The 18,450-nt window shown below is 36.6% G+C and overlaps 2 protein-coding genes across 7 annotated transcripts; both read right to left on the bottom strand.

Annotated features, from left to right (window-relative positions):
• Window positions 1-1,084: 1,084 nt before the first annotated feature.
• LOC141647477 (polygalacturonase At1g48100-like) lies at window positions 1,085-4,076 on the bottom strand. Of its 2 annotated transcripts, none has more exons than XM_074455686.1 (6): window positions 3,366-4,076; window positions 2,926-3,108; window positions 2,770-2,817; window positions 2,406-2,613; window positions 2,226-2,307; window positions 1,085-1,780 (listed from the first exon to the last, which is right to left on the bottom strand). In XM_074455686.1, exons 1-6 carry the CDS (start codon window positions 3,879-3,881, stop codon window positions 1,246-1,248), a joined length of 1,572 nt encoding a protein of 523 aa, XP_074311787.1. In that variant the 5' UTR covers window positions 3,882-4,076; the 3' UTR covers window positions 1,085-1,245. The 2 variants fall into 2 exon arrangements, with proteins under 2 accessions (XP_074311787.1, XP_074311786.1); XM_074455685.1 differs by having other exon boundaries at window positions 2,941-3,108; window positions 3,366-3,992.
• A 4,979-nt stretch (window positions 4,077-9,055) lies between these two features.
• On the bottom strand, window positions 9,056-18,192 carry LOC141647476 (zinc finger CCCH domain-containing protein 3). Of its 5 annotated transcripts, XR_012545744.1 has the most exons (7): window positions 18,004-18,188; window positions 17,813-17,883; window positions 14,446-14,527; window positions 13,825-13,869; window positions 13,592-13,713; window positions 11,733-11,859; window positions 9,056-9,415 (listed from the first exon to the last, which is right to left on the bottom strand). XR_012545744.1 is itself a non-coding variant. In XM_074455680.1 (6 exons), exons 1-5 carry the CDS (start codon window positions 18,140-18,142, stop codon window positions 13,604-13,606), a joined length of 465 nt encoding a protein of 154 aa, XP_074311781.1. In that variant the 5' UTR covers window positions 18,143-18,190; the 3' UTR covers window positions 11,437-11,859; window positions 13,592-13,603. The 5 variants fall into 5 exon arrangements, 4 of the variants coding, with proteins under 4 accessions (XP_074311781.1, XP_074311784.1, XP_074311783.1 ...); XM_074455680.1 differs by lacking the exon at window positions 9,056-9,415 and having other exon boundaries at window positions 11,437-11,859; window positions 13,592-13,731; window positions 18,004-18,190; XM_074455683.1 differs by lacking the exon at window positions 9,056-9,415 and having other exon boundaries at window positions 11,437-11,859; window positions 13,596-13,713; window positions 18,004-18,190.
• Between the last annotated feature and the right edge of the window lie 258 nt (window positions 18,193-18,450).

Raw genomic sequence — 18,450 nt, 5'->3', positions numbered from 1 at the left:
TCGTTATCTCAGGCGGTACGATATGCCTCGGCCGAGATTTTAAACCATTCTAGTATACTATTCACCGGATTTTTTCATGGATTTTAGCTGAATTTGATTTCCAAAGTTCAGCTAGGTACACTTGGGTTGCAACTAGTAGTACCCAATACCTATTTTGGTTCATCTTGTGGTAAAAGGGATGGTGTACCATAAGTCCATGAGCAAGTTATCTAATCCAGTAATCCTAAAATGTGAATGCAATGTGCAATGTGAAAACTGAAAACGCCACACTCTACTCGTACGTAGAGCTGGGTTTGGAATAATAGGTGATAAAGACATAAAACTGAGAATGGTATGTAGCTACAAAGTCCTTGTTGGTTCCATAATGTTAGGAGTTAGACCTTAGGATTTAGGATTGTCTATATAAACTCCAAATAAAATGTCACTTTTGTACGCATGCATATATTCTACATAAGTATATACCACTTTTGGATCAACATTTCAACCTATTTTCTCTATATTCTCATCTTTTGTGTATGTCCTCATTCAATTGTCAAAATTGACTGTTTTCTCTACTTTTTTTTTTCATGTGAATGGCTAGAAGTGTTGATTAAACTAATTAGTTCGATGTTCTGTCAAATGTCGACTGTCTGGGTCGCTCTCAGATTGGGTTAGGTCGAGTTAGTATACTGTTCCCTCTAGTCGGGCACAGTAAGGTTGATTTGTTACCGAGTCTAACCGGTTTTTTTAAGTTATAAGGGCGATTTTGATGCTGACGAGATTTGAACTCATGTCATGAGCACCGCCTCTCATCACTTTAACAACAAAGTTAGTTGACATTTGCAAGTCTTACCGGCTTTGAACGGCTCCTTTCATGTTTTGACTTGGGTTTGGGTTAAGGCGGATCATCTTATATTAAATTTCAAACTTTCTGTTATTCAGTTGGATTATACTCCCTTTGTCTCAATCATTTGTTTGTTTTTTTTTTTTTTTTTAATTCTTTGTGAGGAGTATTTTAATTAAAGACAAACATTTGACTGGGACGGACGGAGGGAGTAGTTATTATGGAAGAGTGAGAGTAAAAGAAGCCAAGAACTTGGAAAAGTTGGTAGAGCAAGGTCAATCCAATACTTTTCACCTTACTAGAATACTACATAAGCATCAACTTACATTTGTGTGATAATTGTGGAGTGAATTTTTCTTACCACAATTTGATTTACCTATACACACTATAGTAAAAGTAAATATTATACTATCTATTTTACATTAGCATTGTCCAACGACATCTCCTCCCGGTACATCTAAAGGCGGCAACCCCTCCAACAAGCAATAAACCGGGGGAACTGTCGATGCACCCAAACTTCCATAAGCATTCCAACAAAAGGGTTGCGCTAATGATCCATACTTGGAAGTTGATACCGAACCTGTTGCTAAGGCAGGTAAAAGATCCAGATCCGTGATAGTGATTTTGGTACAGGGGACTGAATCGCTGCAAGCCAGGTGGACGGGTGGGCTTCGTGTATCGTAAGTGCCCTTGATATTAGAGTAAGAGATACTAGCTATAGAAACAGCTGATGTTGAGTTTGAGCAGTTCTTGGAGAGGCAATAGTATTGGTCTATCATCACAGGGTTTCGAACTGTGTCCATTTTGATATTATTGAATGTTATGTCAGATACGGATCCAGACCCGCCTTGCCACGTCTTGATGCGGACCCCGTTGTCAGAATGTTTGATAAAGCAGTTGGTGACTGTAATGTTGGATACACAAGCTCGAGAGTTGCGCACTCCTAGGCTACCGATGCTGCAGGATCAACCATATTTAAGTCCAAGTCAAATTACTAGTTCTTTGAGAAACAACATGAAATAATAACATCAAGTCTTGCTTGTGACGTCTCACAACCCTTTCCCTTTTAACATTATTTAAATCAAGTATTAGTCGTCAAAGCTTGTAACGGTCACAACTCACAAGCTTTTTGTAACTTGATTCCGACATAGTGTTGTTCATTAAGGGAGACTAACTGATTTTCATTAATGATTTCGTCGTATGTGGGTCCATCCCTAACAAGACATATAAAATGTGAAAATGTGCGTAACTTGACTCTGAGATGGTGTTGATTAACAGTCGTTTTCGCGACATATCTTGCAATCAATTCAAGTATGCCATCAATGTCAATAAGTAGTACATAACTCTAGTCTAGTATACAAACATATAAAAAGTGTGTGGAGTTTGTGTCATTGTGTGGTACCTTATTCCATGACTAGGACCGCATGTAACGTTCTTGATATCCAAATTATGGCTACCAGCTCCAATTGATATACAATCATCACCTGAAATGCCCAAAAATCCGTCATTTTAATTACTCCTCGAGTGCTTTCCAATTGTGTTAAGAATTATATCGGCTATATAAAAAGAGTAGGCGGTTTACCATTGGAGATGACTGAATTGTGTATGGTGACATCAACTGTATTCTCGACATGAATTCCGTCAGTGTTTGGACTGTTACCAGGTGATTTTATAAAGAGAGAATCGACATGAACACTCTGACACGCGTCGAAACGAATATGGAATTCAGGACTGTTTATGAATTTCACCCCTCTCACTGTCAAGTTTGTGGTTCCAAAGAATCTTATAGCCTGTACACCAATCATGAACAATGCCCTTATTAGCTAGCGTTCACAACCAGAAAGTGAGGCACTAGGGTAATGTTGTTTTTGTATTAACGAGAAATTGAGAATTGTTTTGTCGTATTCGTATAATAAATTTATCGAAAATGGAAGAGTGACACTTACTACTGGACTGTCACAAGGGCCAGCATTGTTTGTACTTCCACTAACACCCTGTTTCATTGAGAAAATATGCACCAAGATTAAGAATGTCTTTTTTTTTTTTTCGATTTAAATAATTCTTTACGTTTGTTCAAAATTCATCTAAACGAGAAAAAATACCTTAGAACGTCGTACCTTGTGAGGTTTACAAGGGAGATTCCACCATTTCTCTCCTCTACCATCAATGAGGCCACTACCTTGGAATGCTAATCCATGGGCTCTATAGAAAATGATCCATTGTTTTTTGCTCATCTTCTTCGGCCACGAGTTCGGTCCATCTGGTGGTACTATTGTTCCTTCAACCTTCAAAAATAATAAACAATGCAATTGTTATTAAAATGAATTTGTTCAAAGTTTCTATTATGTTAAATGAGTCGTAAAGCCAGTACAAATTTGTAAAAACGCTTTATTCTAAGACACTACATATGGTGGTCCATGTCTCTATTATGTTAATTTCTCGTTGTAAAGTCGGTTAATCATTGATCAATAAGGCTCAAATAAAACGGTTTATTTGAAGTCGTATTTTACTATACGGAGTGTAAAATAGGTTAATTAATTACCTGAAACACAAGGCCACTCTTGCAAGGACCAGTGAAAATCAAAGGCTGAAGTAAGAAAGTGAATCCCTTTGGTGCAAGAACCTTAGCATTTTCTATTTGGCATGCAGTATCCCAAGCCGACTTAAACGCGGCCGTATCATCTGTTACACCATCTCCAATCGCACCCAAAGACATAACATCATAGACCGCGACCTCTTGAGCAATGGTGGTATCATTCTTAACAACAATACTAGGAGTTGGGGCAGGACTAGACTCGACGGTAACATTATAGGTATGACTACTAGGACTTGGGGCAGGACTAGACTCGATGGTAACATTATAGGTATGACTACTAGGACTTGGAGCATGACTATAATGATCAACAACATTTCCACCGCTACCATTGTAGGCATTTGGCGCGGGAGAGGGAGGAAGAGATATATGATCATCCATAGGAAGTAATGTTAATATTCTTCCTTGGATAGGGCCAAGTAAAAAACAATACAACACCGCGAAAACAATATATAAATTGGCCATATCGACAATGTGAGTCTTTTCTCTTGGATTAAAAGGAATGTGGGGGTGAATTATGCAATGGATGGAGCTCTTTAAATATATATAACAAGATAACAAGTTCAAATTGTACTAAATCAAAGTAGTAACAAGTTAAAATCAAGCAAGATTAGATAAGGATTTAGGCATGGAGAAGTTAGTATTAAAGGTTGAGCTAGTGAAGTATAGAGTAGGGCAAAATAGGGTGAATATATAGACCATGCATGGGCTAAGAAACTACAAGTTGTTGTAGTAGAAGTAGTACTATTAGTAGAGCACTCCCTCAACAACTCGAGTATGTATGTCTCCCTTAGGCGAATATTATCGGGTTTAAGATTAAAACAGGTCTAATAACATTCTACTTGCGTATAAGGGACAAACTTTTCCTAATTTTTAGGTATTTTGTTTTTATCTTATCTATTTTATGACCTGTTTTTTTGTTTAAGACGGATATTTTCTTGTTAAATAGAAAAAAATAAAAAAGAGGAAACTTTTGTTTGTAAGGAAATGTTAATGTGTGTGAATTATTTGAGCAAGTTGAAGCACGAGTAATACAATTGTGTGTATACAAGTTGATAAGAGTAATTGGGTAGAATACAAGACAATTTATAGAGTCAAAAAGTTGGAATAATGAAATAGTAGAGAAGTTTGAAGTGGATAGTGAGGAAAAGAGTCATGCATGGAGAAGAAGGGAGATAGTGGAGTTCATTTTAGGGCGGTTTAATGACTGCATGCCCACAAATAATGTCACAATGTGGTGTATAAAATTATTGAGGATGAGATTTGAGCTTCAAGCGTGGTATTTTGGATTGGCCGAAAGAGGTAATTTCATTGGGGAGGTGGAGTTTTTTATTTATTCTTTATGTAGGACTTTTTGTCACCTACATTAGGTTGAATTATCCATAGTTAAAATGAGGGTTGGTGCTTAAATAAAGGTATCGTTTGATCGATTAAAGAATTGTAATAGCATGAATTCGGCAAATCGTTTCCTTGTTAATGTACACATTGAATTCTATAGTAGTTGTCAATTACCTAGGGAAAATTAGGTAACATCGATAACAAGAACACGGACAAGAAACAAACATACCACGATCGATTCCCACTCAAATCCATCATGTAATTAATCTCCTTCAACCTCTCAATCCCCTTCCGAGCATCATTAACCCTTAATTAAATCCACTTTCTCACCAAATTCCACCATAAAACACCATACACCATTCGTAATCTCAATTCAACACACTTCCTCATCAACTCGCATCGCCACTGGACCAGACTCACCTCAGACAAGCCTCTCTTATTCGACAACCGGCAGCCACCTCGCGCCCCCTATGATCTCATAAAAAATCGAGCTACAAAAGTCCAAGTTGAGACCATTCCATAGAAGAAACCTAGAAACGACGATCTTCCTATCGATCATGAAAAACTAGAATAATCAACAATACAATGTTTGAAGGTGTGTCCAAATAACATGGACCGTGTAAATTTTTTTTTTTTAAAAAAAAGACGGTTTTATAGGTGTCCAATGTCATGTGTCCAACTTTTGTCGGTGTTGGACACACGAATAATGCTGAATTGAGTTGGCCACACAAATAATGCTGATTAGGAGGCGTGTTCGTGTTTCCCAGGGAATAGGTAAATCCAATTCCATTATTATTTAGACATTGAAAATTCTTAGAAATATTGAATGCAAACATTTTGTCAAAGATCATTTGTAACCAAACACTCTTTATCTTGCAATTAACGGAATTTTTAATTTTTCATGTTTTACAAAGGGTAATCAAATAACACCTAAGAAAACATAACTACATTAATCTAACTGAATTTCAAAATATTTAAATTAATAGTTCAGTTTAGACAAATAATATACTCCCTCCATTTTAGTTAATTATTTACCTTTCATTATTAAATAAAATAAAAAATAAAAAGTTAGTAATTGATAGTGATGAAGAGAGAATATACGCTCCTAGAAACCTAGAGCCCTAGATCATGACATGGTAACCAACTAAAGTGGACCCAAAACAAACTGAATTTGAATGAAAGTTGGCATATTCAATACTTCTTGGCCTCCTATTCCCGATAATTGTTCCATTGTTCATTTCCGTCTATTCACATAACTGTCTCATTGTCCCCTTTTTTGTAATGTTTTTTCTTACATAACGACTATACTACCCTTGTTACTTTTCATTATTTACAACCCAACCCATCCTTAGCCCATCTTATTAGTACTTTTCATTGTCCATTTCCGTCTATTCACTCACTTTCTTAATTTTTATGACATTTCAACAATGGGATAGTTATCGAGAATATGAGGGAGTATACAACACAATTAAAAAGTTTCGATTCTTTAAAAATGTTTCATTTACTTTTTACACAAATATTAATATTGTGAATGAATTGATGAGTCTCAACAATAAAGTAGATTGCTTTTAGGAACATAAACATACTTAATATGGAAATGAGGCAACACATAGGGAATTAACAATAGAGATTTATCAAAAGGTTTGTAGGATGACATGTTCATTATTTTGGAGGTTTGTCAACAAACCTTCTACTGTTGGTGATGAGTGTTAAGGTTCATGGATGAGAGGGGTTACAAATTAGTAACCAGGTTTGTGGAAAGAGAGTGTAAGAGGAGAAAAAGTAGAGTGGGTCATGATATGAACCTTGAAGAGGTTTATTTGTTGTTGGTAAAAGGTTTGTAGGTAAATGAGTTTGTAAATTAGTTTATGTGGCATGACAACAAACTTCTTAGAAGTTCATCTATTGCTAATGCCCTAATGAATCACAAATAGGATTATACATCCAGTTGTACAATAAGCATTGTACAACCAAGGTATAAGAATCCGAACTTAGATGTATTTTTTCAGAGCTAATTCAAAGTTCATGTTTTAATGTGTAAATGGATGAGTTCAATATTTTCTAATAAAGCTCATATTATTTAATATAAAGCTCGTATACTTTATCATAAAGCTCAGATTTTACTCCGAATAATATATACAACTGGTTGTATAATTCATAAATTGCTAATGAAATAAGCCAAAAATAAAATATGGGACAATTCTAAAGAATTTGAGGGAATACTCCTTATAAAACTTATGAAAAGTAAAAGAAGAGAAATGCGTGTGTATGAAAGCAACTTTGGGAGGATAAAAATGGGACATGATGATTCAATTTGATAAATTTATTCGCATCTCTTGAAGTAGCTAAACTCGATAAATATCGAAATTCCATTAAACTTGGATAAAATAGAGCTTCTATAAAAATAGAGTGATCCCATACCCTCTCCAGAATTACCCAAACTAAAATAATTTCGATAGACCAGTTTGCCAATTTGATTGGTGGCTACAGAATAGGGGCCTCGGTCCCCAATTAGTGCAAATTTCAGTTCAATAAAGTCTTTCAAAAACCATAGTTTTTGTATTCAGCACAATAATTTCCCTCATTACGGGCCGTAATTGTATCTCACCAAGAGAAGAAGAAGAAAGTTACTTGTCTCGAATACAAAAATGTTTTTAACATTCACACAATTGTATCAACCGAACATTATCAAAGTTTAATTTCCTTGGATATAAACTATAAGACCTGGCAAAAGGGTTATTCGATTCGATTTTCGATTGAGTTAAATGGGTTCAATTTAATCGGATTGACCTTAGTTTCGGTTTCATTTCGATTCCGATTGAATTCATTTCAGTTAGCGACTTTAATCGATTTGTATTATTTCGAGTCAGCAACGGTTCGGATTAGGTCAGTTTCAGTTCAGTTTTGTATCAGGTCATAATTTCCTTGAGTTAACGGTAAAAAAATAGCTTAAATGTATCTTATATTTGTCAATTTGAATGTAAAATAATACCATTAACAAATAAAGAATCAATGGAAAAACACCTAAAATATGAGTTTTTTTATGAGAAAATAAATACTTTTAGTTCAGGTCAATCGTTTTAGTTCTTATCGATTCAAATATATTTAGGTTCGGGTATCCTTCGGTTATTATTGAATTCGATTTAGTTTCCCTTAGATTCGGATTGAGTCAGATTTCGGCACTATTCAAGTGACTCATATAGAGTGTTCGCCCGGTATTGAGATATTTTCGATCGATTTTTCGGGTTTGGATTTATTTTGTCAGGTATACAAAATATCTACAAACTACAATACTAAAGGAAAAGAGTGTTAGAAATTTTGGCAAGAAAGTCTACCAACAAGAGGTAGCAACAGAGTGAATCAGGGCTGGTCCGGATTAGGTCAATTTGGATCGGATTTTTTCAAGTGTCACACTGTTTCGAGTCAAGCCGAGTCTTTTCAAGTTTCAGGTCAGTTATGGATGTTAAGTTGTTAGCACACTTTGGATGAAGTTGGACCATTTTCGAATATGAGTCATTTTGGGCTGGGCCATTTTTTGGTTAGTGGTTAATAAACTTTAATTCGGAGTACTAATTTGAATAAAAAAGAGTATTTTGGTTTTATAATAAAATACTTTGAAATCTCTTGAATAACTTCGGCACAACAAATGTTGCAATTGTCCGGCTCATTTGCGGTGTGAATGAAATATATCGATGTTTTTTAGTAGTAAAGGAAGAACTGAATCAATGTTTAGTTTTACAATAAAATATTGTGAAATCTCTGGGTGATGCTTCTTTACCTTTTATTTTGCCCAATTTGAGCCTTCTTTGCAGTCGGAAAATACACCTAACAAGTGAGCGAGAGTTTGAAGAAACGCATATGATTTGTACGTGAGTATATCCCACATGGATACAAAAGGAGCGGGTTTATTCCTTTACTCCCTCCGTCTCTTGGACAATATTGGATGATAGGAAGATCAAATCAACAATTAGAGACATTATTAATCTAGAAAAGTAAATAAATAAACGAGACACCCAAAAATTAAATAGGTAAACAAATGATCAAGGCAGAAGGAATATACGTTAACAAGCTATTTCCTCTATTACCGGTGAGTTTTAGGGTAGAATTTCCTTCGACTTATGAAATAGTCAATTTCCCCTATATTTGGATGTGACCAGACCCCATTTGCATAATTTAACATGTTGCAATGGCTAAGGGTGTTATTAGCCACGAATTAGTGTGACAAAAGAAACAAAGTGGGGTTGGGAAAGGGAAAAGGCAGAACCGCACAAATACAAGAAATGAACTCCCACGAGCAGTCATTTTGGCGCCGACTTCCAATGCTGATTTGCACTATACTGCTAAGTGCCCGTTATTGGTCGGTAACATTCTCTTTTATATTATTACAATTACAATACTTAAAAAGAGAGATTTATAAAAGAAATATTTTGGAAACAATAAAGGATCTAAATGCCTGATTCCATTTACTTCTCCCACATGGACCACTTCAGTGGGTTTAGCACCTTTGTATGGTTTAACATGTTTCTATTCATGAATCAAAGCTTCTCTAGTGGGTTATCCACCTACAAAAATAGAGCTGGTAAAAACTAACCCGATTCAGGAATCTGATTGAAGTCAACCTCGATGGAACTCGTGTAATTGGTGAATCTTAACCGACCTGGCTGAAGTTAAACAGTAATCAAAAACAACTTTTTTGCCAAAACGATCCAAACAGAAACCAACTCCAGATGAGTGGTTTTGGAAATGACTCAACTAAAAGGATAACTTGATAAGATATTAGCTCAACACCCAACCACTAAAAATATCAAGTTGTCATTTCTCTTTTACGGAGTACTATTTTAGATGAAAGCTAAAGTAGATGCACAAAATATACTACTCCCTCCTATTCAAAATAACTGTCTCATTTTATTAAAATACCCCACTCATATATTCAACAAATGGGACATTTATTGTGAATAGGAGGGAGTAGTAAATAGTCCGAACATGAAAATATAAGATATCAAGTAAAACCCAACTCACAGGGCCAAACGAAACACAACCCGACTTGTCACCCGATAACGACCCTATTCAACCATGACCTTACATAACTCAACCCGCTTAACCCAATCCAACCAACTAGAGTGACCTAATTGCGACTTGTACTTATTAATGTATATGCGTTGCTGAGTCTGTCATGTTTAGGAGGTGATAGTGAGACAAGACAGCTCGAAAGCTTAACGAACCAAGCCCTCACGTTGGGACTTGGTAAATATTTGGGACGATTTTTCTTATTTTTTCTCCACTAAACCACCCAAATTCCCTTACTCTTGCTTCATTCCCCTTCCCTCAAAATATCCACACACACTCAATCTTACATCATGTTGCGCTCTCTTTTTCCTCCACACATATTCAATACTTTACACCTTCAATGATGCTTCTAATGTTTGCCTCTCCTTCATGGGTTAGTTGTGAACTAGTGCGGTAGTGCCTATTGGTATGAGGTTTGTGGGAAACTTTATTGGACAAATTGGGACTTGGAAGTCCCAGGACCTAGTATTGTCAGTGAACTGACAGTAGGGCTGCTCGTTGGGTGAACAACATGAGAGAGATGCATTGTGTTGTTTAAACAGTGTGAATAGTGGCGAAAGGATGTAGTCATGTCGGATGGATTGTACGGGGCAAGTACTCTAGTTACAACTCGTGCGAGCGAGGGTGGGGCCGGTTGCTCCAATGAAGTGGTATACTGGTAATGGAATGGCGGGAAAGAGAGATGTCAGACATAGACATAAGGCCTAACTGACAATTCAATAAACCATAGCAATATAGCATCATTCTTAAATATAAAACTTGCCTAACACGATAAGACGACAACGAGTGTGAAGGAAAGATTTAATCCTGCGCTTCCAACATTAACAAAGAGCTAAGATTTAATCCTGCGCTTCCTCCAACATTAACAAAGAGCTACTCCCGAGTTTTTTTTTTCTCAAAATAATGCTTCATAATAAATAAATTATCAAAATGGGGCTTGGCTCAAAGAATTTATCTTTTCTACGTAGGCTCAGTTTTTTCTTTCAACTTCAGTTCAAACCCGCTCAGCGGCTATAAGCTATGAATCTAGTAGTTTCTTTGTTATTGAGAATTCTTTGAAAAAAAGAACATGTCCGAAATTGAACCTCATTTTGATAGTTTATTTGTTATTGAGTATTACAACAACAACATCAGAGCCTTAATCCCAAAATGATTTGGGGTCGGCTGACATGAATTATCCTTTAGAACCGTCCATGGGTGAACGCACACCTCAAAATGCGAATAGAAAAGGGAAAATGGAAAACAAAAGGGAATATCTTTGAAAAAAAAATCGCTATTTGCAGTAAAATATCTTTGTCATTCATACGAATGCACAGTTTTTGACACTAGAAAAACTGCGCATGATTCCCCAGCAACACTTCCACCTAGAATAGGAGATGGTACGACTCTAAAACAAGTGCTTTTCCCCCCCATTATAACCGCAAAATACCATATAGTTGGATATTTGACGACCACACTGAAAAAATTCGCTATTCACAGTGCAATATCTTGTCATTCATAAGAATGCACAGTTTTTGGCACTAGAAAAACTGCGCATGATTCCCCAGCAACACACTTCCATCTAGAATAGGATATGGGATAATAACTCTAAAATAGGTGCTTTATTTATCCCGCATTGTAACCTCAAAACACCATATATTTGGATATTTGACGACCACTCTGAAAATAGAATCTATACCTGGTTTTCTTGCCGGTATTTTAAGATATTGATACAGGAATAGGAAACATATAACATACCAATTGCTACAGAAAACAGAAAAGATGCCAAATAGAGATTATCTGATATAGTCTCATATATGAGACCACCCCATTGACCATATAACTAAAGGAAGTCTTGATAAATATTTGGTAATTTGGGTAAATCTCATATCTGAGACCGTCTCACACAAGACTCATGAAGTAGTAATGTACCCTTGGATGCTACTCTTGCCTCTTATACTGTAAACACTTGCCCTGCTACAATAGTTCTTGGTCCTTTGAAAGATCTTTAGCATCAATTGATGGTGTTCTTATTTCACCCCTTCTGCTGCATGTCAAACTGTCAAACTTGTGAGATCAGACGTTTCAAGACTATGAAATCTGGAATCTACTAGTAAACGAAGAGGGAATTAAAAGCATTATTCAACTACAAGCCATGAATAGAATCAAACCTTACTACATGGTATTTTTCCAATTGTTATTCCAGTGATCAAAACAATACTCAACCACAGATTCAATGGACATCAATTGACCCTGCTAATTTGACTTTTACTGTCCTAATTGCATGGATTGTTCGGCAGACTCAAGCAATTACTATAACACCCATTCGGTATTGAAGTTGTGTTTCTTAAAATAGCAACTATCAAGTTTGTTAAAACTCTTAATATTACTAGCAAGTTTCTTAAGCTAATCACCGTATCTGTAATCACCAGTGAACAATTGTTGAATACAACAGTGGTGATACGAATCTTAATCGAGTTATGAATTTGCAGGGGAAAATAACACATAGAACAGTTGGTGGTATGACTGTTCTGTCAATGATCTTGCACGGAATTGATGAATGGAACAGTCTCTGGACTGTTTATTTAGTTTTGAACAGAAATACTTCACAAACAAGATAAAACGAAATAAAAAGGATATTTGGGTTGAAGATCCACCTAGATCTCGAACCAATGTTTGTCTAAGTCAAAGACCCATTTAACTTGAGACACTGATTTGACGTACGTAATTCAAATCTCGTTTAAAACTAAATAGGTCTTTAGTTTTGAGCACACATTGGTCCGAAGCCTAGACGGGTTTCCAATCAAATATCAACACATATCGATCAGTAGTCTATCACAGCTGGTGCGTGACTGTCAACCCGTGCCAAAACTCGTTAAAATACATTCAATTGGCTTCTGTGTTCGTATTACAAGAGGTATCTGAGCTGCTCTTGATTTCCTTAAATCCATACGGTCGGTCCTGTGTGGGCAAAAAGATGGAACGCTACAATGATGAAGTAAAGGTGGAGTCTTTTAAATTTTTTCTGGATGAATTATTTTTTAGTGAAGAAATTCAAGATGAGATTAATTATCTGTTAGATTTAAAGCGTCCACCAATATTTGATAAATATGGCGACGAGGAGTCTTTGGACTCTAACGAGACTACAAATCCACTAAATGTTTACGAGGTTGATTATCAAGAATTGCAGTTGAAGTCCTAGTCATGACTCATGAAAGAATAATGTCGAGTTGTCCAGCTCGACTAGAATTAGTTATTATTTAGCAGTATTTAGTAGGAATATAGTATACGGCAATTGTTGTGTCATTCAAAGTTTACTAGTCGGTTGAATAAGGAGTCGGATAAAATTGGTTTTCCTACTCCCAGTTCTTTAGAAGCTATAAATAGGATGTTTTGTATTCAATATCATTCATTCAATTTGCATAATAAAAATTCAGAAACTCCTATCAAGTTTGATCAAAATTCCAATTTGAGAACGAAATTCAAATCTCGTTTAAAACTAAATAGGTCTTGAGTTTTGAGCACTCATTGGTCCGAAACCTAGGCGGTTTTTGAAACAATACATATCGATCAGTATTTTATCACGGCCTGTGCGTGACTGTCAACCCGTGCCAACACTCGTTAAATACATTCAATCCGCTTCCGCATTCGTATCAAGTAGTCTACCAAACAAAATATAAATCCAGCACAAAGTATTCATAGATTTCATATTGTAAGACAGTGAATAAAAGATGACATTGGAATATTGGATAAAGAAAGAAACTCGTAGCTCGAGCCTGGAAGGAGATTACCTACACTGCGGCTCATCCCCAATCAACAAACGGAAGAGATTGATATCCACCTTCAGGAGGAGGCATAAGAGATGGAGGTAAATTACCCAACGACATCCCAAAACTTTGTGGAACTACGTGACCTGCGATGTTATGACACACTATAAGAAACAAAAATACTGAATTAAACAGAGAACATCATTCATGAAATGCTTGTGAAGTATAAAGTATAAACCAACAAAAAACGTGTATACCTTGCAAAGAATCCCCTTGTGAATGTTGCAAACTGCCAGCAATGCCTACAGTTATTTGTACATTATAATAAGATCGGCAAAATTATGACAAGTACCATCTACAAATAAAACAGGAAATCATTCTGTAATTGACACTGGATCTTATAAAATTTATATTATGCAGTGAAAAATGGTCCAGTAATGAGCACGCATTTTAACATTGACAAATATGACTTCAAGGCCAAGCAACCTAGATGTTGTGAGTAACGATTACATTAATATATGAGAGTATCTTAACTCAACTAAGTCAGCACAACATACGGAAGCTTTTCTGAATAATATTCACGAAAGAATTTGTCTTACCTACCATCATTGGAGATGGTTTTAAAGTGTAAACCAAAGAAACCATGAAAAATGATTATACCTAAAAGAGTGAAGCAGTGATGCCCCATGTGTTTCACAACAAATGGTACCTATTAATGCTGTTAAAAATAAACGTTTCTGCAACAGAATTTTGCGCGCTAATTGAAACATCAAATCATCAATCATGCCAACTCAGAAACACTTTAGGGTGACGGTAATTGCAAGAGAACAAACATTAACTCGTCTGCTAAAAAAGAGGGAGGGGACTAAAGGCCTTACCAGATGCGCCTTGAATGATCGAACCTTGCAGATTATGCATGGGATGATGGTATTTGCAAGAGTCTCCATATGGACAAAAACCCTTCAAAATGAAATTAACTATACTCAAATTGCAGTAAATCAGGAAATGAGATCCACCAAGAAAAAAAAAACACCACTGCCAAAGTGCTAATCTAATCAACATATCAAAGACAATAATAACAAATAATCAAATATTAGCCATGAACTAGACCTCTGCAAGTCTGCATTACGCTAACAAACCTTTCCTAATGTAAAAAGAGACTCTTTTGAAGAACTAAATGAACAATGACTCGCTAAATAACAGGATAACCACATATCTTGAGAACTTAACAGTTACCATCACCAGCCGAACAACAGAAATTCTCTGACTATTTGCAAAAGAAAAAAAAAGAGCTACGAAGGGCCGACAGACCATTGTTCTGACAAGTAAATTAGTCATACTTGCATGTATAAACAAAGTCCATTCTAAAATGACACGAGGGTATCTACTCCCTTGGAAAATCTTCAACACCAACTTAGTTTGAGAAGTGTTGGAGTAATGGCTTTACAATATCCGATCCAATAAACTTTGTGAATAGCAATTTCTTAGTATCTGTTATAGTCAGTTTTGGGACTTGGAGATGCATTTATTTCCTGCTCTGGAAAGGCCAGATTCATTCCCCTCCTTCTCTATAAATTACAGCTTTCTTCTTCTGTTTAGAATACACAGATCATACACACTATCTCTCTCTTTCTCTTCGGTTTCTTTGATATTGCTGGGTTTAAGTCGTGTGCATTGTTTCAATACTTGTAACCACGAGTGGACGTGCTTGCAAGTCGCTGTGTTAATCTTGGGGAGCTGCCGGCATTAGCGATTGCCACCGTTGTCGTGCCGGAATAAGCTTTCAAGTCAGTGGCTTTGAATACCACGACACAGCTTTGTTTCCCTCTAGATAAGTTTCTGTTTTCTGTCATTCTTCTGCCATTGTTAAACTATTCCTACTTACAATTTGCAAGCTTATTCTCCATAACAATGGCTGTTGTTCCTACAAAGTCTCTTGCTGATTTATCCAAGTTGGAATCGCTCGATGGTTCTAACTACAAACGATGGTCACAGAAACTCTGGATGTTTTTCGAGCAACTTGAGATCGACTATGTTTTGTTTAATGACTATCCCAAACCTATCGTTGGTGCTACTGATGCTACTTTTACTCCTCCTCCTTCCTCTCTTAAGAAAAATGAGGACGATATAAAGAAGTATGAGAAGGACAACAAAACTGTCCGTTTTCATATTCTCAATCATGTGGTGGACTCTCTTTTTGATTTGCTTATGGTCCACAAATCTGCCAAAGCAATTTGGGAATTGCTAGAAAAGAAGTCTGGTGCTGATGATGCAGAAAAAAGGAAATATGTTGTCGGAAAATGGCTTGAATTTAAGATGGTTGATGATAAGCCTATTATGGAGCAAGTTCATGTCTACGAGAACTTGTGTGCGGATGTCTTGAATGAAGATATGAAGTTGTGTGAAATTTTTCAGGCTAATGTGTTGCTTGAGAAATTTCCGCCCTCTTGGAGTGATTACAGGAATCATCTCAAGCACAAGAAAAGGGATTTATCACTTCAAGAACTTATCAGCCATATGAGAACCGAGGAGGCAAATCGCCTCAAGGATAAGTCAGACTCTCTCTCTTCTATTGATAACAATGCTAACCTTGTTGAATCTGGTGGTTCTTTTAAAGACAGGTTCAAAGGAAAAGGCAAGCGGGTTCATAGGCCGAGCCAATTCAAAAAGCCAAGCCAGAACAAGTTCATTAAACCCGTTTCCAAAGTTCAGTAGCCTGACTTGGTTTGCTATGTTTGTGGCAAACCTGGACAGGACTGCAAAACAAGTCTGGTCAGAATGCTGCTCAGGTCAATCTTGCAGAAAAAGATGACATCGAAGCTAATTTGGTGGCAAATGTTACGGAATGGATTTTGGACACGGGAGCCTCTAGACACCTTTGTGCAAACAAGGAGCAGTTCTATGAGTTTGAAGATGTGGCCGATGGAGAGTCGGTGTACATGGGAAATTATGCAACCGCAGGCGTGATCGGAAAAGGGAAGATTCTACTCAAACTCTCTTCTGGCAAGACCCTCTCCCTTAGTAATGTTTTGTATGTCCCGACCCTGCGTCGCAACCTCGTGTCTGGTGCCTTGCTTTACAAAGCGGGTTTGAAGCTTGTTTTTGAGGCTGACAAGGTTGTAATTTCAAGTGAGGGGGAATTTGTTGGGAAAGGATATCTTAGTAATGGTCTTTTTGTTATGAATGTTGACTCCGTTATTATGAATGATAAAGCTTCTTCTTCTGCTTACATCGTTGAGTCTTTGGATGTTTGGCATGGTAGACTAGGACGTGAATATTGCTTCAATTACGAGACTTAGAAGCCTGTCAATTATCCCTGCTTATAATGACACCGATTTTGCTAAATGTCCCATTTGTGTAGAAGCAAAGTTCACTAAGAAACCATGCAAACCCGTCACCGCTAGACAATCTGATCTTCTCGACTTTATCAATACTGATCTAGCTTTAAGAACACTAGGAGTAAAGGAGGTAAATTTTATTACGTGACTTTTAGTGTATCTGCTTAAGACCAAAGACAAGGCTGAACACATGTTTATTAAGTATAAGACGGAAGTCGAAAATCAGCTTGGTAAAACCATTAAGCGTGTTCGGTCTGACCGTGGTGGGGAGTATGGCTCAAATTTCTTGGTTGATTTCTGTGAAAAATTGGTATTATTCATGAGTCTAGTTTGAGAAGGCGTGATGCGCATTGAGGCGATGTGGTCCTGCGGTGACAAGCCGACAAGAGGAGTGGCGCGCTGTTTTTGAAAACAATTTTGTATTTTATAGCACATACTCCCTCCATCCCGGTCAATTGTTGTCCTTTGGTTTTGGCGCAAAGACCAAGGAAAGAGGAAGGAACAAATTACTAAATGCCAAGTGGAACAAATTGAGTGTGAATGATCAAATTGTTCATCATATTCATGCTTAAAATAGAAAGGACAACAACTCACTAAGACACCCAAATTTGGAAAAGGGCAACAAATGACCGGGACAAAGGGAGTATTTCAAAATTCTCTAGCACAACTAACGTTTACAGAAATGAAATTCCAAACATTGTTCAATTAGCTAGGCTTGCTTAAGACCGTCTTAAGATGAAGGCGCGATAAACTCAAACAGATTGTTGAATATAAATTGTAACCGGACCTAACTTACCAAAATTTTCTACCAAAACACAATTCATACGAATAATATACTCCGTAATTTGTAGTAACTGATAAATTACTAGTACAAATAGAATCAACAAAAGATAAATGAGAGTTATACCGTTTTAACGAAGCGATTACAAACACCATTTCCTGAGGACGTAGCGGCTACATTGAGCTGATTAGGGGGTTCTGCATTGGGAAGAACAAAATAACGAAAATGAAAAATCGCGAGAAAGAGGAAATAAATGGAAGAAAATTAGGGTTTTAGAGAGAGAGAGAGAGAGAGAGAGAGAGGGTAAAAAAGAGTACCTGAGGGAAGAGAAAGAGAATCGTACCAAAGTTTGTGATTACGAAGATGAACACTGCCTTGAAGATGACGCTTCCTTGCTGCTGCTGTGTCTTGGAATTCCTTGTCGCAGTAGTCGCAGTAATACTTTCCTACCGTCATTTTTCCGATTTTGGTTCTGTTTAAGAGGACCCTTATTATTGCATACTCACCCACATCCACTATTTTCTTCCCTATTTCCTAAAACGGATTATTCAGATTTTCTTTCCCTTTTCTTTTTGGAAAAGTTTTTATTAATACGAAGTATTATATTCCTACCTCTCTCCACTCATTAAACCCCACCATATCATTTATTAATATTTAATTCTAATTATTCATACATCTCTCCAGTAACCAAATTTCACTCATCTCCTTTATTAATATTTAATCCAAATTATTCATACCTCTCTCCAATTACCAAACCCCACTCA

Source organism: Silene latifolia, chromosome 3 (assembly GCF_048544455.1).
Source record: "Silene latifolia isolate original U9 population chromosome 3, ASM4854445v1, whole genome shotgun sequence".
In the NCBI taxonomy this organism is placed as follows: domain Eukaryota; kingdom Viridiplantae; phylum Streptophyta; class Magnoliopsida; order Caryophyllales; family Caryophyllaceae; genus Silene; species Silene latifolia.
This window is presented reverse-complemented; position numbering and strand designations above follow the sequence as displayed.